Here is a 25,196-nt window from a genome sequence, read left to right on the forward strand (position 1 = left end):
TTGTTCAGTGGCAAAGTTTGGATCCAAACCTAAGTTTCTGATTCTAAAACTACATTCTTTCTACTTTACCATTCTGCTTCTCTCTCTCTCTCTCTCTCTCCCCCTCTCCCCCTCCCCGCCTCCCCCCCCTCTGTCTCGAATGACGTAGGAGAACAAGTTAAAGACAACTCTGCTTGTTTTAGGAAACTTGAGGAAGGATGCTTGTTTAAAATGACCTGATTTGGGGTTTTTTTGTTTGTTTTTCGGTTTTTCAAATAACGTGGGCAGCATGAGAAAGTGGGCTACAAACTAGGGAAACCTAGGAAGGTTAGTACATACAGAGGCCCAGAGCTGAAGCTGTGTGAGCTTCAGTGCTTAGCTGAAATCCTGTTTGGTGAAGCCAGGCCTTTCTCCAGCTCCTGCCCAACGTATGCTAACTCCCCAAAAGAGACTTGGTCTTATTTTATTTTTTAATTTTTAGGCGAGGCAACCCTTGGTTGACCTAACAAGGCTGTAAGGACCTTGTCAGCTTACAATTCCTTTTATTTAATTAATTTATTTATTTATTTACGCCTACAGCACCCAGTCTTCCTAGGCAGTCTCCCATCCAAGTACTAACCAGGCTCGACCCTGCTTAGCTTCACGAGATCAGACAGAATCAGGCTTGTTCAGGGTAGCATGGCCATAGACAAGACTTGGCCTTAAATGAACCGAGAGGGATAAGGAGAGAATATTTTATTGCTCATCCTCCTATTTCCATGTGGAAGAACTCCAAGTAACACTCCTGAAGTCCCTAAGGCCCTCACTCTGCTCTCTTGGGGGAAAGGAAGGGTGAATTATCAAATTAGTGGTTTCAAGAGAAGGAACTGGGATCCTCTCCTCCATGGGAGGCCTGCAGTTATCAGTTATCGAGCTTCCGGAGCCTGGATAAAGCTTTAATTCAGGAATGAAGTATCAGGAAGCCCCCTTTGGCCAACAGCCCTAAAGCCATTTTCCAACATCTCTAATAGTAACTGAGGTAGAATGAGATGCAGGAAAACACGGTGGTAAAGAGACTGGGCTCTGGAATCAAATTGCTGATTTTGAATCCTGGCTCCACCACTTACTACGTGATCTTGGGCAACTAACCTCTTCGTGCTCCAGTTTCCCTTATCTGTAAAATGTAGACAACAAGAGAACCTATTTCATAGGATTGCTTGCTATGAAGATTGGAACAGGGCCAGGCACGTAATAAGCACTAGGTCTTAGTGTTTTTATTTTTGATTTGTATATCTCCTCTATCTTACTGATCCCCGTGACTACCTAAGTTCAGAACTGGGATGGGAGAAAGGGTGAGGGGTTTGTGTATGGGCTTACTAAAATGTGAACAGAGAGAGTATCTCTTTCAAAAGATGAGATGAATGCCCTTTATAATGGTGAAAGATGATGCCAATGTCTTGTTTTACTTTTTAGTGAATGACTTTGGGGAACACTCCAGAATAAGGGATGGTCTAGAGGAGACAAGGCACTAAGGTGCCTAGTTTTAAATCTCCCCAGTCATATTCCACGAACTGATAATTCATTGCAATAGTATGATTTTTTTCCAGGGCAGAGGGCTGTCTGAACACATTCCTGCCCGCCCCCGCCCCCGCCCCGACCACCACTCCAGATGGTTCTTAATATTTTGCCATATTAATCAGCTCTGTCAGTGATAATTATAACTGTTAAAGTTTGGTGGCTTTTCCCAATACTACTTCTCCCCTCCCTCTCCTTTACGGGTATTAATTAATTCCCCCTGTGAACATCTTAAACCCATTTCCTATCTGACACCCACTGTGTCTTGGGACATTATGAGCACAGTTACATTGTCCTTATTAGAAAGGATAAAAGAATTGCAGCAATTAAGGATGAAAATATAAGGTGCCCAGAATTCCTTGAACATGTTTCCTTATAACACGTATGGCGTCGTACCAACCGCTTGCAGGTGCTCCTGCAGCCTGCTTCCTCCAAACCAGCTCCTCCATCTTGCTATCTCAGCAACTAAATTTAGCCCAGTGCCTGCCAAATTGTAGGCATTCAAAGAGTGTTTACTGAAATGAGAGACTAGGAGTTAGGTTAACCATGGCTACATCCTGTCTAAAGCAAAATCTTCCCTTATAAGCCTCTCTTCAAATCTCCAGACACCACTTTTCCTATGTATATCTTTGTCGACATTTTGTCCTTCCCGTATTGTTACACGTTAGACTCGAAACTACCAGTTTCCTTAAGAAACTATGATCTGAAAATTAAAAAGATCCAGAAAATGTTAATTTCTCACTGAAGTGCAGATAAAAGTTATATAACAACAGGTCTAGAGAGTAACCAGAAGACAGAAGACTCTGAGACAGAGATCTTTGCAGGAAATTAATTGAATGATATAATTAAGAATTTGAGAGAAAAAATATTAAGACTATAAACAAAACCGCAGAGAAAATAAAAAGTAATTCATTCAAGTGAGTCATGGTCCAAATTTAAAGCAAATAAAAATGTGGTACAATATGATGCAATTGATATTTCTGAAGTATGCCCATATGTTTAAATATCCACACGACATTTCTCTAAAAGGACTCACTGGTAGCCTCCGCAGAGGAAGCCAAGAGGCTGGAAAGTAGGTGTGGGAGGCAGCCTTTCCATAGTGTACCCTCTTGTACCTTTTGAATTTTGAACCATGTGAATGGATTTTCTGTTCAACAAAAAAACAAACAATATTAACAAAAGAATTTATTTAAACTTTATGCTAGAACGCACTCCATCAAATAATCCATGGGTTGTGATAATGAACCAAGAGACAGATTAGCAGTTCTCACACACTCTGGGCAAACAGGCAGACGGATATGTGGATGGATGGAAACAAACATATACACATATAAAAGAATGTCAACTTAAGTATAAAGCCAGGGGGTTGTGAAAGGGTCGGAAAATGGTAAGGGTAGGGTCTTCATCTTGGTGAAGAAAGAATGAAGAAATGTTTGAAGTTGATTTAATAAGAAATACAGGTTTTAATATGTCATGTAAAACCATCACAGAAATGACCAACAAAAGGAATAAAAATACTATAAAAATAAAACATTAGGAGAAGAGGTAAAAAGATTGTACATATAAGTTAAAATCTTTAGAGTCAATGAATTTATTTCTAAGATTAATAAATCAAGGTATGTGCACATTACCTAGAATAATCTTCAGGCTTTTTTGTTCTTGTGCCCCTAAAAATCCTTGTAACTCCTTGGACATTTTTAAGTTGTCATATAAAATTTTTCAGAAATGAATTTAAATAGCTGAAAAAAGATATAATTTCTGAAATACTATATTTTAAAATAAAATTCATTTTAATATACCCATCAGTAGCCAAGTGCCATAAATGTTTGTAAATGTGGGTAATATATTTTATTATTGATATTATCAATCATTTTTAATGACCAAAAAAACTCTTTTTTAATAGTGATATAATACCTTCACTTTTTTCTCCTGAACTCTTATTTCCATTCCACTTTCCTCAAAGCATTTTATCCTAAAGTCTTTTTGTTAACCATTATTTGTTAGTCATTATTTTCTGCAAAAACATCTATATAAATTAAAATTTTAAATTTCTGTGGCTACTCGTCTTCTGCATTGAGCTACCAATACAATTATAAGTAGCACATGATTAATCAGAATAAACAATTATCTTACAAATTTTGATAAACATAAAAAAGCAAAAACTGTATTGGAAAAGCACCTTTAATGAAACGAATCCGTGGAATGACTGTGACCACTGAAGTGAGACGGCGCTGAGCGGTAATGCTGCTCCTATTTTCTTTTGCAGAGAAGCACTGAAAACCTTGCTCAGGCGTATAGCAGGATGGGTGGCAGCAGAAGGAGGTTTCTTATAGCAATGTCACTCAGATCTCTGCACTCCTGTCATGATACACGTCCTCCATACTCCCCCCCCCCAAAAAATCACATAGTGACCTAACATCGAATATTATTTTTAATGACCGATAAACTAACGAATCACGTAGGTCTCCTGAAAGCAAAGAATTGGAAACGACCTGCCTTGCAAAAGGAGTTGCGACCCAGGTCAGACTGTACTCATTTTCTGTTTCTTGGATAGATGCCAAAGACTTTATCATAACTTATCAAGCTAATTACACTTGCTATTGTTTCACTTGGTAGAACTTTGCTTAACCTCTGAAACTCAGAAGGTTTGAGAAAAATCAAACCTCGTTAACTTCATTATACCTTGATAAAACAATACTATTTGACAAAATGATTTCATCTTATGACATACTTTAAATATATTTTCCTCCAAACACTGAAGTTGCATATTTAGCTAATTAGATATATGGAAAAGTTTGCCCTATAATCTAACTAGAATGTGGCTTATTATCAAATCTTTATCTTATGTATCTTAGTAAATTTTTATTATTATCAAAATAATCAGGTAAATCAGGTAAAACATTTTCTTAAAATAACCTTCTTTTTAAAATCTAATAAAAGTCTGAACACTCATTCCAAAGAAAACTATATTAGAGAATACATTTTATAAGATAAATGGTAATCAAGTACAGATTTAAATTATATACATCTAGTAATTTAAAATGGTTAAAAGACAAGATAGATGAATATGCTGTTTTTCATTGATCTGTAATAACAAAAGTTAACATGTACCCAAAACTAGAAGCTATTTACAAAACAAGGAATATGACGAGGTCATAGTTTTCCTTAGGTTAACTTCCATATCAAACTCTGGTATGTTGTTTTTAAAAATAATTAACCAAAATAAGAAAGTAGTCCATGAACTTTTTTAAACATCAAGATTAGACTTTTCCTATGTACTTAATGAAAGACAAGAATTTATAGAACTGTAAGCCATTCTAGCAGTTGGCATAAAATGTTTTTTGTTAACAGGTGGTAGAAAACATTGTTTTATAGCTTAAAATGAGATGAGAACTGACTGTAATTGAAATAAATACTTCATGATATGACTTAATAAAAATGTTTTAACTACCTCACTGAATCCTTATTGAATAAGGTACATCAAAAACCTAAAAGAAATGGCATAAAAATTTTATCTGTGCATATAGCCAATGCATCCTAAAGGAATAATTCCAGTTTTCCTTCTTTAGCTGTTTGAAAGTGCTCTGCCTTCCAATTAATGGCTTGCCCTAGCACTGAGCATTAAGAATAGAAAAAGAGTTGTTTCTGTTTTCCAGCCTGGAAAGCTACACTTTGATAAGTGGAATTAACAACTAAATTTAAACAGAAGCTATTAATTTTTAAAAAATACAGTTTAAATCAAGCCATTAGTCAGTCAGTATGAAAGTGAAAAATGAAAATATGGGAAGTGAAACAATGGGAATGCAGGGCAACACATCTGAGCGATTGAGGGGGTCAGCATTTTAACATTTAGACTTGACTGACCTGAAAATCCTCATTGCTTTGTGGTAGGTTAAAAACAAAACAATATTTCTGACCAGGAATATCAGGGAGTTTGAGATAAAGAGGCATCGCTCTGGGGCCTGTGAGAGTAATGAAAGAGCTGGAAGGATTGATTGCATGGGTAAGCACGCAGGGCAAGGCCTTCCCCACCACTCGCCCACAGCCTCCTAAGTAATGTCTGTCAAATCAGTGAGGCCCCAAGCTGAACCTGGACTTGGCCAATAGAAAGCTTTGTGACCAGGAACTTAGCTCCTCTGTAAATGCAGAATGTGGATTAGGTATGTTTTGTAAACTCCCACTTAGCTCCAATCATCTCTAATGTGAAGAACTATGGATCTCGGTTATTAACCTGCCAGGCAATCATGTAAATTCACATTTTTTGAGCTCTCCCGAAACTGTTTACTGGAGAACTCACTATACTTCCAGAAACCTCTTTCCCTGGGCCTAGGAAGTCAGGATGTAGTGGGGTGTTAGCTGTATTTTACATCAAAGATGACTCAATCTTGCTCCAGACTCTGAATGTATTATTGGTCTGCCCTTGAACTAAAACATTCCCTCACATTTTTTTGAGTTTTCGCACAATGAATGCTAGCAAATGAGCCAGATTTTGAAAATTTCCTTTGCTGTGACAAGGTGTTAAGTATCTTGTACAACTGTAAGCTTAGTAACCACATGACATGACATTTGTGTTCCTATCTAACTAAGTGGGTGTTTACTGTAAATATTAACTGGTAGTTACAAAAAAATCCTGCCCATAATGAACACTCTTTAGTCGGGGAGAGATACTTGTAACACAGGAATTGACCCAGCTGAGCACATATTTAAAACAGGCTGGGAGAAATCTCTATTCAGAAACACTGGACTTTCATTTCCTATTTTGTGGCTACTGTCTAACTTGAAAACATAAACGTGTAGATTTCCAAGCTGGAAATCTACCTCTTGGGAGTATCATTTTAACAGTCTCTGACCTGATTTTCCTATCTGCAGTCATGCTCCAGGCTAACCTGTCCTCCCCACTGTCATCAGTGTAACCTTGTATTGAGTTGTTCTGAGTGCAGTGGAGCCAGGCAAGGCCTAGTTTTGACTCCGGGCAAGACACTTAATTTCTTCATGCCTGTTTCTCCATCTGTAAAATGCAAATAACAACAGGATTGCTGTGAACATTAAATAACTTAACATGTGTAGAGTGCTTGTAACTGTGTCTGCGTAATTATGTCACTCATATGCAGAAGAACCTCCCGGACCTTGCCCTCCTTCGTGTGCGGCTCCCTTCTGCCTTTCTGTCTTCCACTCACACTGTCATGCCGCTCACTACATCTGAAATATCTTTACTTCTGAACCAGAGAGAACGAAGCCCTAATCATATATTTTTTTGTGATGTCTTCTTCAAACTTAAAGAATTACAGCAATTATTACTTTCATTCTCTCTCCCCATTTTTTTCTAACAGCCTTAGCATACATAACTGCATTCATGCTTGTCTAAATTCTCTTACCCTAACTGTCTTTATTTTAGACAAGATCCTTTTGCCTTTATTTAAAAACACTTCAGCATAATCCCACGACACGTCATAACTCTTTTCTATGGAACTCCACACACTGTATTCTCATCATCCCTACTAAATTACACACACACACAAAGAAAAATAGTGGCAAATGCAAGTGTTAGTTTTAACCAACATGTAGGGATAATTAGTTAACATTTGATATCCTGATCATGAATATACACTCCGGAGTGGATTAGGCAGCATGTGAAAGACTATAGTCAAGAATGCACACTCTAGAGCAGGGACTCTTAACCTGGACAGAATGAATGGGTGTCCATGAAGATGGATGGGGGAAAAAATTACACTTTTAATTCTTGCTAACTTATGAAACTTAGTAACTACCCTCAATTAGAAATATAGGCAATAAAATACAATATTAATAGTGACTTTGTCACCAATAAAAAAAATCACAACTATTTTCAGATAATTGTTGCAAATATCTTGTATTTACATGCATCACAACGTTTAAATTAAAGCTATTATTCCCAACACTAGATCCTGTAGTTAATACTATAATAAAGAAACACATATTGATGTATGATACATCTTTAAAAATATTTCTGATAACTATATTTCATTATATATGGCTTCCTTTGTAATCCTTTGCATTTTACATTTTTGAAATATTATCCTAAGAAGAGTCCACAGACTTTATCAGACTGCCAAAGGGGTTCATGGCAAAATAGGTTAAGAATTTCTCTAGAAACAGGTTTTATATGCCTTCAGCTAACTTTTTTTCCTAATCAGCACTAGTGGGCTTGTGAATCAGCACAAGGAATGTCAGAAGTAATTTTTCACTGGTAAATGCATAGTGTCAAAACTATGTAGACTAACATAAACTGTGTAAAATAGACTAGAAATATAATCAGGTACCTCATTCTTGGGAGAACAAAGTATAAGATTCTCACAAAGCTAGCATCCTGTACCATTGGTATTAGTGTTCTTAGCCTAGGGATCTATCCAGACCTGAATTCAGATTGTCACATAACTCTAACCAGAAGGATTTGAATCCTACCCCATTTGTCTCAAGAGACACTTTCTAGCAAGGTGGTGACGACTTCATTGAGCTTCCAGGAACAGGTTCTATGACTAATGTTGTGCCTGCCGGCTAATAAATACATGGCAGAATTCAGTCAGAATTGCATGGTAACATACTCCCTGATAGTATGGTTATGGGGCAGAAGGCTGTAAACTCTCAGCTAGCTCTAATCATAGGAGGTTACTAATAATCTGATTATAAATAATCAATAGCTTAAACCAGTTTATAATACCCCTGATGAACTAATAAGCTCCATGAAGTCTGGGACCAAATTCCTTTTTGTTCATCATTTTCTTAGGATCAACAACATCTTGACATCCAGAAGGCACTCAATTAATAGCTGTCGAATGAATTAATAGATATAGCATATTTAGCTATGTATGGGTTTCCCTATCTCCAGAATGTAAATTCCATAACAGAAGAGCATGTCATATTTATCTTTCCCTTATCAGCCAGGGTTGTATATATTAGATATCAAATGACAATTGTCGAATGCCTAGTTTTGCTCTAATCTGAATTAACCAATTATATTTTTTCAAATATTTAAAGATTAAGAAGATACTCTTTTGTAAAATCCTAGAAGGCAATGAGAAAGCAGTAAGCTTCTGGCTTTGGAGAGATTAGTTTGGGCAAACTTGAGCTGAAATCCCAGCTCCGCCACTTACTAATTGTGTGATCTTGTACAATCTTGTAAAACACCTTCCTGCCTCATTCCTTATGAAAATTTTGAGATAATCACAGTGTCTATATCTTTTTTGGTATTTTTGTCGAACTTGTAGGTAAAACCTTTGTAAAGGATTCAACACACTATAAGCAATAATAATGCCTATAAACAAATGCTATTTATCATCAATAAAAAGAGTCAGAAACTAAATTCTGTTCATTTCTTATATTTCCAAGAACTCTGTACTGTCTCTGCATTACTTATACCTTCTAAGCATTCAAAGACTTTAACCACTGAGTTCCTTTTACTATGATAATAATAGCTCTTTGCTCAGAACAAGGAAACCAACTCTGCACGATATTATGCAAACTGATGCGCTTCAGAGGAAACCCACAGTCCCAGAAATAAACATCTCGTAGTTGCTATCTGGAGGGTTAAGAAACTATACCTAGAAGCACAGCTTGTCACCTAAAATTATTGTCAATGAAAAGCCAAAGGACATGATTTGTTATTAGGAACGTGACATGATAGTTTATTACATGTCTAACCCAGCTAATAAACATTTACTGAGTATCTAGCATGTGCCAGTGTTGTTTAAAAAATATTACTTAAAATATGACATATTCTCCAATGCCCTTCAACCCATTCTTGCCTTTTCCTATCCTTACAAGCAATGATGATAGTTAAACTCCACTAGCAGTACCTAAACCCTAGACTCTTCCTAATGCTTATGAGGTTGATAAATTTAAAAATTAATATAGTCTAGGTAGTACAGACTTATCCTCTTCCTAATTTTTACGTTCAGATCTTCATTATCAGTAGCAAGTCAGGCCAAAACACATCAGATCAAATGACAGTTTGATACATAAGAGAATCCCTTTGTATGCAGACCAAAGGCATACAAAAAGGATCTTCTTAGCATGGATTCTTTAGGAGGCTTATAGTGGAGTACAGTCCCAGGGAAGAGGGGGAAGGGGAGCGAGGCATGACGCGTCAGACTATGTCCACGTGAAGTTGGTCAGGGTCCAGTAGCCAGGGGTGAAAAGTGATCAAAGGCTCTGCGGAGAGTGAGGCCAAGAGGACTGAAGCAGCACATAAGAGGTGTCTGATACAGGGGATAAAGGTGGAACTTGGAGTCAGAAAACTGCAGTGAAGCTTACGGAAATGGCAAGGCACAAAGTTTTAGTTCAGTGCCAAGATATGACTTAATTTTGAATTAGTCTCTGTCCCCGTATCCTACTTTTAAGCCTCCTTCCTGATGTCAGTGGATAAAGGCTAGCATTGGGTACAGTCATAATAAATCTTTCGGAGAAAAGGTTTTCACACAATAGGGTTTTCCTGTACTACTTATATAATCCAATTAGAATGACTAATGTGAAATAGTAACCAAATGTGTATACAGTATCTGGTTCCTCCCATCACATTGCAATTGCCAATCCCCCTAAGAGTACTGCAGATTGCAAGGATGGCTAAGGCTGGACGAGTGACTAAGTGAGAGTAATAACTGAACTCACAAAGATCTTGCTTACACATGGGGTTTCTGTTGTGGTAATATTTTATGAAAATAAAGTTGAGCAAGGAAGTTTATTTGTTGCATATTATCAAAACACTGTCATCTAATTTTCTTCTACACAGAATATGTAAATCAAACATAATAATAAAGTAAAATTATAAAAACAAGCTAATATACACAGATTCTTATCATAGTTTTCATTTCACAAGGTAAATAAATTTATTTTTTGAAAACCTGATAATTTTATAAATGTTTATACCATCTCAAAAATAAAGAGGAAAAGGTTTGCCTTAATGGAGAATTAGAAATACACGTATTATTGCATAAAATAGCTGTAAAAATCCCAGTTTGCAAGATAAAGAACTATGTCAAAACTGCTTATACATTACAAATTCAATTTCCAAAGAACCTGCAAATTTTCAGCATCATAAAAAATAACAAATATCCTGAAATTTGAATTACTATACTTTGGAATAAAATTAGTCTTTCCATCCTTTACTCCTTCGCAGTGACTACATTCTGCTGACACCTGAGTCTTTTAAGTTTTTGTTAAATTACTATATATTTGACATACACATTTAAAATCAAATAATTCCATTTTGTCAACAGTAAGCAGAATTTTGATTTGTCAAAAATGTTTTCCTTTTTTTAGATCAATTTTAGTATATACTGAGGGCCAAAATCCCTTTAATAATCATTACTATAGCTAAAATAACAACTAATCTTGTCTTCTACACATATACTCCTTTAAGACTTTTAGAGCTTGTCTCAGTTCAACACCATGAAGGAAATTTTATGAGATGTAGGCCAAGGACTTTTCACTCTCCTCTTAGGGTAACAGGACAATTTACGTCATGTTTTTCAATTGAAAGGCATTGCTAGAGCACATGGATGCCTAACCCTACGCTAGATACTAACAGATACTCTATACCTATATATCCTTTGGTACCCTTATTATCCTAAGGATAATAATTCAAGAGGCTTCAATTCCTAACATGAAGGGATCTAAAAAATCGTTGATTTGATGAGGCAGGTATTTGTGACCAGAAAAGAAAAAGACGTGTGTGTCCTGACTATATGTACTGTCCTACTTGGACAGCTGCCCACATGAACTGGCCTGGGAATTCCCCTGCCCTGGTTACAGCCATTGGGAATCTCTTTCCATCCTGTCTCCCTCCCTTTTTATTTCACCACAGCAAAAGCCAAAGAATTCCCCTTCTCTCCCTGCATCTCCCTTAACAGCTCTATTACTCCAATGACAAAAGGTGAGGACTTTATAATAATAGGGCAGAGTAAGCCACAGTAAAGAGAGGACAGAAGAAAGATTCCCTCTGTACACCTCTGCTGGGGACAAGCAGTGGGTAGCTGGTGGCGGACGGAAAGGCAGGGGGACACTTCAGGAATCTGTGGCACGGCACCCTCTTTTCCAGGCTCTCTCCTCTCCCGAGGAAAAAAGCAGGGCTGTTTCACCGCCTCTGCTCTCCAGGAAACTTCAGTTTCTTCTCCATAACTGCACATTCTCTTACCCTCTAGCATCTGAGTCTCATTTGAAAGCCACCCCCAGCCCCCAAAAATCCCAAATCACATCAAACTTCCATCTCAGTTCTTCAAATCCTCTTCCTACTGTTTACCCAACAACCTCTCTCTACCAAGAGCAAGTGAATAATCAGAAAGGCTGAGAACCAGGAAATCCCTGACTTCCTACTCCAATAGGTAGAAGGTGAAATTTCTTGGAACTCTGAACTCATAGAATTATTTGCTCAAAATGTCTTAGTTAAATAATGCCATACACTTCAGAAATAGTACAGGTTAAACAGACTTTCGCAGGGACCTGGAGATGATTTACCTATTTACACGATATTGCTTAAAAAGACAAAAATGATTGTGCTCTAAAATTTTGGTGGGTGTCTCAAACAATTTAAATTAACTTGGGCTAACATATTATACTTTAAATTAGAGATTCTCAAACTCTTTGGTATCAGGAATCTTTTACACTCTTAAATATTACTGAGGACCCTAAAGAGTTTTTTAATGTGGGTTATAGCCTATGAATATTTTTTTGAATTAGAAATTAAAGCTGAGAAACTTTTAAACTATCTTATTAACTCATTTAAAAATAGCAAAATTTATTACACATTAATATAAATAACATTTAAAAAATAACACTATGCCCCAAAAAAAAACATGTAAGTGTAAATACATATTTAGTAAACGAATAGCATTGTTTTACATTTTTACAAGTTAATATAATGTATTAAGCTGAACACTTGATAATTTATAAACAAAGTCATGTCAACAGTTATGTAATTTACATGGCTAAACCTGATAAACTAAAGAAAAATTGAGAATATAACATATTCAGATTGCAGAGGTTGATGGTCTCAAAAAGCAACATGAGCCTCAAAACCCAGGACCAAGGTCAGAAAAGGGCATGTTTTGTGACTGAAGCCAATTAGAATCTACACCCAGGGTTGTAAATGGAAAGGTTCAAAGAGATCAGGCAAATAACAAAATGAGAGTCCACTATCTGGGGACCTGAAGAGCTCATGACCTTGTCAAAGGAGGCAGCAAGGCTAAGGTTGCCAGATTTTCAGGTTATTTAAGAAAACCTGTAAATTATATGAAACCTCTTGACTTTTAAATATTGAAACTGCAGCCAAACAAAACACATCTATGGGTAAATGTAGCTTATGACACCCCTGGTTTGCAACAATCTACACTATATATGATAAACATAATTATATAATATTTGGGAAATTCCTCCTAAAGGAAATCCATCCTACACTATGATCCTAATATCAGATCACTAAGAAAGAGCAAACTTATAATCGATGAAACAACACTGAAACAAAAGATTCTCAAAACAGCAAAAGCAAACAAAAGCTGTGGTGCTCTGTGAGTAAACAAGAGACCATATCTAGCAGACAAGAAAGGGTATCTATTACTAGCAAACTGCACTCTACATGGTAGAGTGGATGGAGATGGCTCATCGTACTCTACCATTGTCTTGAGAAACAGTCTTCATAAAATCCAACTCCCAGACTCACAAATCACCCTTCCAACTATCAGAATATCAGCAAAGGGGGGTTTGAAGAACAGTTGTCAACAATCAAGAGATATTTACTGATTGCCTTCTACTTGCAAAGTACTATAAGAAGCACAAAATGTAAGAAGTGGTCTGGGCTTTCAAGCAGCCACAGTCTACAAGGGGAGGGAGGCTCAAACACACAGGAAAAAACTAACCGACCAGTACCAGCATTCGAAAACAAGGTGAGTCAAATATATAAAAGATGTTACCCAAGCAGTGACAGTCCTTAATTAGCAGAAATAACACATGCTCTAAATTCAAAACATTACAGGAAATAGAAGTGGGCTTGAAGGAAGATCAGTCTGGTATTATTGGGTTCCAGAAACCAGTTAAAGCCTGTGTTGTAACCTAAACAATTACAGTCCTAAGTAGGTCAGAGAGAATGAAAAAGAATGTCAGGATAAAAATATTCACATGAAAAATCAGAAAGATTTAGCATCTACATAAGAATAATATATCCTCTGTAACAAATTCACTTATTAATCCATCTACAGAACAAATGATCCAATATCTTCAACAACCAAGGAACTAACAGATCAAAAGACATATAATTCAATCACAATGTGTAGACCATATTGAATGCTATTCGAAACAAACTTTAGGGAAAAAACTGTACAAGACAATTGGACACATGAACAATGACTAAAAATTTTATGTGATTACATAATCATTGTTAATTTTTTAGGTGTAATAATGGTATTGTGGTATGGTAAAACTAATAAAATATGCATTAAAATATTTGTAGGTAAAATGAGATTTACTTCAAAATAAGAAGGGAAAGAGCTGAAGACGTGGGTAGGACAGCATTAACTATGGGTTAATGGTTTTGGGGGCTGAGTGACAAGCACCTAAGAGTTCATTATACTATTCTGTCTTCTTTGGCAAATCTTTTAAATCCTCCATAACAAAAAGTTTTTCAAATTAAATGGCAAATCCAACTTTTATCTACTAAATGATCTTTACATAAATTCTATTTCAGTTTTCCTAGAAGTAGAACAAATGGATTATTGACTTGTTTCATATAAGGCTCAAAACATGAAGATTTATTATTACTCTTAATTATCACCCATTTTATAGAAACTTTACTTAATTATAAGCATATATAAACTTGGTTTGCTAAAAGTGAAGCAAATGTGAAATTCACCATCATATAAGATACTTGACAAATTAAAATTATTTTTAAATTTATTTTTCAATTCTATTTGACATACATTAGTTTCAGGTGTATAATATACTGATTAGACATCTATATAACTTACGAAGTGATCATCCCAATAAGTCTAGTACCCACCTGACACCATACGTAGTTATTACAATTTTATTGACTATATTCCCCATACTGTACTTTAAATCCCTGTCACTGTTTTTATAACTGGAAATTTGTACTTCTTAATCCATTTCACCTTCTTCCACTCATCTCCCTAATCCTCCTCCCATCTGGTGACCATCAGTTTGTTCTTTGTATCAATGAGTAACAAACTTAACTTCTTAACAAACTCTCTAAGGAAAAATTTAAGGAGCTACAGAACTCTAACTACTAATTTGCAAAAAAAAAAAATAATAATTTTTCATTTTAGCTAAATATAACTCTCGTAAGAAAATGTGCAATGTTCAAAATTAAACAATAGAATCATTTCAAATCTGAGTGCAAAAATCTAACCTTACAAAGTCCACATGAGAATAATTGAACTTCTCTTTTTACTTTACAGTCTTCTTTTGGCTTTGTTTTTTGTTTTACTAGTGTATTTAGATACTGCGTGCCAAAAATAATTTATCCACAACTTAGTGGAACTAAAAATTAATAAAGATTATCCTAACTCTTAGATTGATGCTTGGCAAAGAGTTGATGTTCAACTGTTAAATGGATGACAAGGGTTCCTAAGGTATTGGGATACAGTAACATTTGGGGTTGGATTGGTTTCTCATGTCATATTTCCTGTAGCACTGCTACGTCCACCTTTAAAACTGAAGTCTACATTCTTATACAATATCTGGTTTATGAGAGCAACAACTCCTATACTACTAATTTTTTTAAAAAGACAAATTTTTAAAACCTCAATAGTGGGGCTTCATAGTTTTACCTAAACTTTATTTGTAGATTTGTAATTAGAGATCTTATCTAGTATATCATGTATTACCTGATAATTCTATGCTGAATCCAGGATTCTGGGGAAATTCAAAGCATTTAATTCCTATTAGCTATAACTTACTTAATCTAGTAACTAACCATACACACATAGCTCTGAGTCCTCATTATATCAAATGTTAGTAGCCAAGTCAACTTTCAGGCACAGTAATAGAGGTTCTCTTTTCTTGTATTAAAAAAAGTACATTCTCCCTTATTGCTATACCAATAAAAGCCATAAAAGCAATAAAAGCATAACCAAGATAATTACATATACAATGACAATGCTAAAAATCATAAATTTTACTATAACAGTCTAATATTTGTTCAGACAATTTAACTAATCAACTACAAAACAGTTCATATTAGCAACTTACTCGGCTTTACTGGTCAAACTTCAAAAAAATCTGTATTTATTGATATATGATTATCTGCTACTATTAACTATGCAATGATATGAATTCAACCATATATAGTATTATCTTTTGGGCTTTTAAGAGCCTCCCTGATTCATTTTCACAACTATATTCAAAAATAGTAAATGATTTATATACTTAATGCTCATAACATTTTTTTAAAAGAGGAATCATCTAAATTTCTGAATAAATAGACTAATGTTCTCCCCACTTTACTATGACATAATTAGGGTGGACAGATTCCCCTAGGAAGAATCTCTTTATGAAATTAAAACATACCACACACTATTCCCTAGAGGAGTAAATTCTATTTGGGCAGAATTATTAGCCTCACTCAAGTCATTTCACAGCACAGAGAACAAACAGGTCTATTGTACATATCATAATTACATTTTGCATGACTTCCTTCAATTAAAATCTTTACTTAAATTAGCCTCTGTATAGCAGCAGAGAAATTTTAAATATCATTATCTAATATGACCTAAGGATGCCTTCCACTAACGAGAAATTAGTCTGAAAAAGACTATGTATTTCAAAGCAATTATTGACATAAGACCCCCCCCTTGGTAACATTACTCAGTTCATTTATAAGAGAAATGAATATGCATGGGTCAACCTCACTTAATTCTGCATATATATGAAATACATATATTTATATTTCTCTACATATTCATTCATTTACCAATATATAGGTATTCTAAACCTCCAAAGAAGGACTGGGTATGTTTTAATCATATCAGGCATTCATTAATTATCTAATGATCTTGACTTAACTGATGTCTAGTATACAATCAGAAGGAATAAAAAGATTTTTTAATGACTTTACTGACTACCGTTGGTTGAGATCATCATCTGACATTCTTCTCCCTACACTAGCAGCTATAACCTTTGCATTATCAATTAATCACTAGGTTAAACATGACCAAATGGAAAGGGGTGGGAAGAATCATATTGTTATTATAAAATGAGAAAATCTCTGCTATCTGCTAATCAATTTACAAATATCCATAGTGAAAATGTAAAGAAATACGAGGCAAATGAAAAAAACAAATTCAGGAAAGTGGTTCACTGGGGTGGAGAGGAAAGGGGTTAGAAATTGGGAGGCAGTTCACAGAAGGCTTAACTGGTATTAGTAATGATTTGTTAAACTGAGTGATAGGTACATAAAAGTGTTTTATTCTTTAAACCTTTTTGTATACTATATTTTAAAAATTTTGCTCCATTTCTTTACACCTTGCAAGAAGTATCACTCAATAGAAAAGTATACTAGATTTCTTCTCAGCCTTTTGGCTAAGATCAAGTGTAGAAAAGTATACTGGAACCTGGTGTTCCAAATCAGTAGCCAAGAACTGAATCTGGCCAAAACCTGTTTTGTTTGGACAGCATATGTTTTGTTTTGCTTTTTAGTTGTAATTTGAAGGCCTTCAGGCAGGGGTATGAACTCTTCAACCAGCCAGTCACCACCATTTTCCTTACAGTAGAAAGAATTCTTTAAAAGCCAACAAAATTGTAATCCTCATACACTTGTGGTGTAAATGTAAAATGGTGCAGCTGCTTTGGAAAACAGTCTGGCAGTTCCTCAAAGTGTTAAGCATAGAGCTAAAAGACAACCCAGCAATTCCATTCCTAGATATGTACCTAAGAGAAATGAAAACACATGTCCACACAAAGACTTCTACACAAATGTTCATGAATGTTCGCAGCATTATTCCTAATAGCTAAAAAGAGGAAACAATGCAAATATCCATCAACTGAAAAATGGATTAACACAACAGAGTACAACGAAATATTATTCCACCATAAAAATGTGTGTACCGATAAATGCTCCAACATGGATAAACCTAAAAACATTATCCTAAGTGAAAGACATCAACCACAGAAGATCACATAGTTTATGATTTCATTTATATGAAATGTCCAGAATAGGCAAATCTCAAATCTATAGAGTATATTAATATGGTTATTAAAATGTTATAAAATTAGATAATGATGTTGGTTGTACAACTCAGTAAATAATGTCAACCAACGGTCATTGGCGCCAATTCAACACCAAGAGAAATCCTCAATTTGGGGTGCGCTGAAGGAGGTCACTACAAACAGCTCAATAGTGCTACAGATCAATTATGAATGAGCACAGCTATGGCACAGCACGACTGTGAGGCAACTGTTGAAAAAAGGACACCTTCGGCCCCTCTCTGTCTAAACAGCTCTGCTCTGCTCCTGTGCTGAGGAAGGCTCCTCTCTGTCCCCATCTAGTCCACTGGGATGTGATCAGTGCTTCAGCCACACTCGAAGTAAGGCAAAGTGCAAAGGGAAAGTACATTCCCAGGGCCAGAGGAGAACTGACTACACAGAGAGAAGTCCCTGCTCCTGGTCCCTGACTGGTCCATTCTCATGCAAATGAGGGCTCAATTCTCAAAGTTTGATTATCCAAAAAAATACTGTCCTGATTGGTTGTTATGGAGCTCTGACTGATCAATAAAACTGCTAAGTAGGATATGGTTGCACAGCTACGATTGGACAGGGTAAGTCTCAGCCACACTGGTTGAAATATGATTCTAGGAACTCCTTTATAAGGGCTGGCTCAGACAGCAGGAACTCAGCACAGGAAGGCAGTTCAATGCAGGCAGCAGGCTCAGTGCAGGCTTCTCCCTGAAGCATAGCGGGTCCTGTTTAGCAATGGCTTTTTCTTTTCTTTTTCTTTTTTTTAATTTGAGCCCAATTAGCCACCAGGAGTCTTTCTCGACAGGTATTTTCTTTATCAGGGTCAACATTAAAACCCGTTGAATTGTTCACTTAAAAGGGGTGAATTACATGGCATATATAGCATATCTCAATAAAGTAGTTTAAAAATAAACCAAAGATACAATTCATTTCTTAGAGTTTGTGCATTAAATTAATCCCTAAATTTAGCTCTCAAATTGTGGTCTGAGAACTCCATGGGATCACCCATAGCTTTTCAGTGGGTCTTTAGAGCAAAACTATTTTCATAATACTGAGACATTTGCCTTTTTCGCTGTATTGATATTTGCACTAATGGTGCAAAAATGATGGTGACTAAAACTGCTCACACCTTTAGCATAGTGACACCAAAGTATACCAGTCATTGCATTCTCTATCATAATACCCTCGAACCAAAAAAAAATAAAATCCTTTTCACTTTAAAATGTTCTCAATAAGGAGTAAAATTACAAATTTTATTCAATCTGGACTTTTGAATACACATCTTTTTAATATTATGTGTGACAAAATGGGAAGTAGCTATGAAGCACTTCTGCTGCATACCAAAATATATAAAGTATGATTATATGAGATGTGGGCTAAACTAGTCACTTTTTTAATAGAACAGCATTTTTACTAGAAATGACTATCAGTTCCTAAGGGAAAATGCATTCCCATTTCTAAACTCACCTACGTGTAACTTTTATAACGAAACTGTTTCATAAAGTGGAGGCTGACACTCTCCACGGGAAATCACACCTTACTCCCTTTTAAAACAACATTTTAAGTATCTCAGTCAACCTTTTAACCTGCATTAGCAGGAAAGGCCTGTGTGGTGGGTAGAGGAGGGAATGAAGAAAAAGGCAGAAGATAAAACTTAGCCTCAGAAAATATTTTGCCCTATCATCGTGACAAGTTAACTAGCATTAACATTTTATTATAGGAAAAAATTTTAGTAAGTTTGAAGATATAATTCAAACAAAGTGAGGCTTAAAGATTTATTTAGTTATTTAAAAGGGACCCTTCTATATCATGGTACTATTCTAACTAGTTACAAAAGGGACTTAAAGTATTCCTAAATGTTGAGAATCACACATTGAGAATTAATTACATTTGTAAAAATCTACTAAGAATAGATAATGAGTCATTTATTAACCCTAAAAGATGATGTGTAAATATGTTGCTGATGAAGATTTGGAAAACCCCAAGGACCAACCCAGAAAATGTGATTCAGGGCAAAAAGTTAATTCCAAAAAGACATTTAATTATATTAGTAGCAGTATAAGCAGTGTAGCTATACATGATAAAATAAATAGATCAAATCTATCTGCGTGTATCCAGTACTATACATGTAAGAAAAAAATAATAATCTGCTGTATTTCAGTCATTAGAATATTCAAGTACAGAATTGTGGAATAGAAAGAGTTCATTCCTCATCTTTTCCGTATTTGATAAAACGTCCCTTTGTTCTTACCCATGTTCACAAGCAATAATTTGATCTGGTTTCCCAAGTTAGTTGATACTAAGCAGAGAAGCCCAGATTGCAAGGATTAACGCTTTGTTCACTGTAAACATAAAATTAGCAGTCCCATCTCTCTAAAAGATGGCATGTTCGTCTCAAAGAGCCCCATCAACTTTGGGCAAACTAGATAAAATAAAGTGTCTGACTCTGCAAAGCTGAAATTTGTTTAGAACTAGGTAATTTCTTGATGGGCATGTATATTTAAGTATCGAATACATTTTGGTTTAAAAGTTTTTTACTTCTTTCATGAAGTTATATTCTAGTTCACTAAACATACCATGGACTACAACTTGAACACAGGTTGTAATAACAATAACGGTAACATTCAAAATAGTAGCTAACATTTATATAAGATTTATTGTAAAAAACTAGGCACTGCCATTTTACATATTTTAACTCATTTAATCATCCTAACAACCTATAGGCAGGTATTATTACAATCTCCACTTTATAGGTGAATAAATTCAGGTAGAGGACAACAAGTAACTTGCCTCATACTGCACTTGTTAAGTGGTGTAGCTGGGATTCAATCCAGGATGTCTGGCTTCAAAGTCAGCATTTTTACTCTGGATACCCTTGTACTATAATTTCCTGAATTTTAAGTATCTTATTTTCAAAATGGCTTTAAAATTTCATATATAGCACAGCAAAAATCTTGCCCAATTCTGCAAAATTAAGGTGTTAAACTGGAAATGGTTTACCTATTCGTTTAACCATGGCTTCTATTAGTTTTAATAAGCATAAACATTAAATCATGAAATTTTCAGAAATTAATGCAAAATTAATCAGAAAAACATATAAACCACTATTTCAAAATTTATTCATGTTCACTTTTAAAGTATACTGATTTTGATGTTCAATATACATATAAAACTTGTCATAGTTTTATTTTAATAGAATTGGATACTATTCTAAAAGCAAGGATATTATGTTTTTTAAAGGAAAAATATTGAGTGTTTCTGACTAGTGATTCAAATGGCCTCAAATCACTTTCATGTTAATGAAACCCCTGGCTCTCTAGTTAAAACTATAGCCCCTACACAATTGTAACTTGTTTTATGGATTAGTCATTCTATAAGCTAGACTGTAATAAACCTCATATCATATAAAATAGCTTTTGATTTGTGCTTTCTTACCTATTTTTCCACAAATTTAATGAAGTGAATATATACCACTGGGCTGCTACATTCCAAAATTTCTATTTTCTCTTTTCACCTTAATATTACATTAAAAGAAAAGCATTTTTCATGAGGTGGTCTTTCGTCACACTAGTAATGTTCTTGTTTTTTATCTGAGTGCCAGTTATGGGAGTGTGTTCAACTTATGAAAATTCGTCAAGCTGTATACACTATTATATATATATATATATATATATATATATAACATGTCAAAAAAGTTGTTTTTTAAAAAACAAAGTTGTGCTTCCTAACTTTACTTATCCAAAAACCACTACTATATTTACAGATCCCTGAGATTTAAAGATCTCAAAATGCCCACTGCCCCAGCGAAGTCTCCAGCCAACAAGGCAACACCAACTACCAGACCTGGGCGATGGAGCCTCATCTCTATGATTCCGGCCCCTGCCTTTAAGCTTCCCAGCTGAGCCCCGGACAGCATGGAGCAGGCACCCCTGCTGTGTTCTATCTGAATTCCTGGCCCACAGAAACCATAACATAAAAAATGATTATTGTTGTTTTAAGCCACTAGACTATTATGGAGCAATAGAAAATTAAAACACTTCATAAGTAAAGACCACACATAGGTAACCCAACTATGCTAGCAAATAGCTTCAGAAGTGCCCAAATTTCAAAATAAAGCGACAGTCTCAAGACTGAAAAATCTAAGAGTAATAAATAAACAGTCCCTCAAATTAATGATCCAATTAATCTCAAGACAATAGGTCATTCAATTAGCAGGCCCCAAATCCCAGCATCATTTCTGACACATCTATACCTTCGCACCCTCATAACAGCATATCTAATGGCACCCATGTGCTAAAGATGCTGAAGAAATACCTCTACATCAATAACAATAAAGCTGAACATTTACAGAACACTTTACAAAGCGGTTTAACAATCACCAATTTGATGTTCAGAAAACACATCTATGAGAACGGTAAGGCAGGCATCACACAGATGAGGCTCAAAAAAGTTAAAAAATAACTAGCTACAACTACATATAGTCAAGTAAGGATTCAATTTCAGATTTTCTGCCTCAAAGTACAGTGCTCTTTTCAACTCAATTCAACTCAACTCCAAAGAACATGTGTGTACTGTGTATTTCCATGTACAATATTATTTCTATGAGTATTTATAATGTCTACTTTGCGGGAGCCATCATGGCAGGCGCTGTCTAACTTATGTTCTCTACTACCAAAGTCAGTGCAAAAACACCTCTGTTAGAGTTAATCTCTAAGAAAAGCCAGTCTTTCCCCACTTTGACCCATTCTCTATGCTGCTAGCTTTTCCTAATCCACTACTTTAATCATAATATTCAAAAACTGTCAAAGGTGACATCTTATCAATAAAAATATAGACCAAACTTCCTTATCTGCTTTCAAGGTCTTCTGTAGTCTGATCACATCTATTTAATTAATTTCCCTGCACTTCTTGAAAACAACCAATTTAATCTCTTCCTTCTTCCCCAAATTCACTTTCTTAACATCTTCTTGCCCTCTCTCCATCATCCAAATCCAGAAATGATACTCAAGTATTCATTCTCAACCCCTGACAGAGTCCCTTCCCTCCAAGATCTTAAAATCTACTGGAGAGCTACACTGAACAATCCAAAACAATATATAATAATTAAATTGGGTAGTAGAGATTATAGCTTACAGAGATTTAATTATTACAGATTGTTTTGGATTGTTCAGCGTAGCTCTCCAGTAGATTTTAAGGTCTTGGAAGGAAGGGATACTGAAGGCTGCAGAAATGCTTTTAGGAAGAAGGCAGCACATGAAACGGGCTCTGACTGACACAGGATTTAACAGAACTGGCAGAAGTAAAAGCAAACTAAGCTGAAGAACAACCTAAAAGCCTTCCCTTCCATTTACATATTACTTAATCCTCCAGCCAGCACCATCACCTTCGGGAAGACCTCCGCAGTTATTTCCCCATCTAATCTAAGCTCTCTGCTCTGAGCTTCTAATACAATCTAAAAAACTCATTCTGGCATGTAGTCATTCCATTTCATAGACCTCATCTCTTCACCTTGATGGCAACATGTCTCTACATAGGAAGCGTTCAATATTTGCTAAGATAAACTTAATTCAGCTTTCAGTCATTTAAAACCCCACTGATTATAACATTGTTTCTTAACTTACCGGGCATCTCCTTTAGAAAGATTAGTATTTACAGGATTAAGAATAACCTTGTTTGCATCTACATCCACCACACATTTGGTATGCAAGTCAATTTCTGCAGATAAAAAAAAAGGGGGGGAGATAGGAAAAATAGTCATTTTTTAAAGTAATTTATTTCAGAAAAAGCATTTGACAAAAATCCCACACTCTTTCATGATAAACACACTCAACAAACTAGGAATAGAAGGGAACTTCCCCAGCCTCATAAAGGGGACCTGCAAAAACCCGCAGCTAACATCACAGTTGATGGTGAAAGGCTGAATAGTGAGCTTGCTCTCTCACACCGGGACTAAGATAAGGATGTCTCCTACTGCAACTTCTATTCAGCATTGTACTAGAGGTTCTCATCAGGGCAGTTAGGCAAGAAAACAAATGAAAAGCATCCAGATTGGAAAGAAAGAAGTAAAACTATCTCCATTTGTAGATGATATGATCTTGTGGAGAGAAAATCCTAAGGGATCCACTAAAAGACAACTAGAAGAAACAGGTTCTGCAACATTACAGGATATAAGATCTATATTCAAAAATAAGTTGCATTTCTATATACCAGCAATAAAAAATCCAGAAATATACCTATGAAAACAACTTCATTTATAATGACATCAAAAAGATTTAAATACAAAGGAATAAATTCAAAAGAATTTCAAGATAAGTACACTGAAAATTTTGAAACATCATTAAAAGAAATTAAAGAATTATGCAAATGGAAAGACAACTTATATTTATAAATGAAAAAACTTAATACTGTCAAGATGGTAATACTCCTCAAATTGGACTACAGGATTTAAGGCAACCCCTATCAAAATCTCAGCTGGCTTTTTTTTCTTTCAAAAATTAACAAGCTGATCCTAAAATCTATATGAAAGTACACATGATCCGGAATAGCCAACACAATCTTGAAAAAGAAAAGCAAAGTGGAAAGACCACACTCACCAATTTGAAACTTACTACAAAGCTACAGTAATCAAGATGGTGTGGTACTAACATTAAGGATAGAAGGATAGAAGGACAGACAGATCAATAGAACAGGGAATCCAAAAACATACTGTCACATTTATGGCCAAATGATGCTGAGACAACTGGATATCCATGTGCAAAAAAGTGGAGTCAGACCCCTTCCTAACACTATATGCAAAATTCAACTCCAATAGGTTATAGACATAAATATGTAAAGGCTAAAACTATGAAACTCTTTGAAGAAAATGTAAGAGTAAATCCATGTGACTTTGGGTTAGTTACAGTTCCTTAGACAGCAAAAGCAAAAGCAACGAAAGAAAAAATAGATAGATTGGACCACTTCAAAATGAAAAACTTTTGTGCTTCAAAGGACACCTGAAAGAAAGTAAAAAGACAACCCACAGAATCAAGAAAATATCTGTAAATTATATATCCAACAAGAGACTTGCATAAGAAAATATAAAGAACACTAACAACTCAATAATAAAAAGACAGATAACCCAAATTGAAAATGGGCAAAGGATCCGAATGGACATCTTTCCCCCCAAAAATATAAAAATGGCCAATAAGCACAAGAAAAGATGCTCAACATCCTTAGACACTAAGGAAATGTAAATCAAAACAACAATGAGATTGCACTTCGCACCCACTAGCATTATTATAATCAACAAGACAGGTAATAACGAGTATTGGCAAGGATATGGAGAAATTGGAACCTTCACACATAACTGGTAGGAATATAAAATGGTGCAGTCACTTCAAAAAACAGTGTGGCAGTTCCTCAAAGGTTAAACACAGTTAGCATGTGACTCAGCAATTCCCAGTCCTAGA

The 25,196-nt window shown here is 35.4% G+C and overlaps 1 protein-coding gene and 1 pseudogene across 9 annotated transcripts in view; both read right to left on the reverse strand.

The window, feature by feature from the left end:
* Positions 1–25,196, reverse strand: part of KIF13B (kinesin family member 13B) — a 166,546-nt gene that overhangs the window by 127,202 nt on the left and 14,148 nt on the right. For 8 of the 9 annotated variants that reach the window (XM_036233587.1, XM_016144678.2, XM_036233591.1 and 5 more), the window contains exon 2: positions 23,370–23,463. In XM_036233587.1, the coding sequence (XP_036089480.1) occupies positions 23,370–23,463 (94 nt within the window). Of the gene's footprint in view, positions 1–3,712; positions 4,414–23,369; positions 23,464–25,196 lie in introns of those variants that run through there. The other variant, XM_036233592.1, reaches the window with a different exon arrangement.
* On the reverse strand, positions 550–669 carry LOC118612773 (annotated as a pseudogene).

Source organism: Rousettus aegyptiacus, unplaced genomic scaffold, assembly GCF_014176215.1.
Source record: "Rousettus aegyptiacus isolate mRouAeg1 unplaced genomic scaffold, mRouAeg1.p scaffold_m13_p_16, whole genome shotgun sequence".
Taxonomy (NCBI): Eukaryota; Metazoa; Chordata; class Mammalia; order Chiroptera; family Pteropodidae; genus Rousettus; species Rousettus aegyptiacus.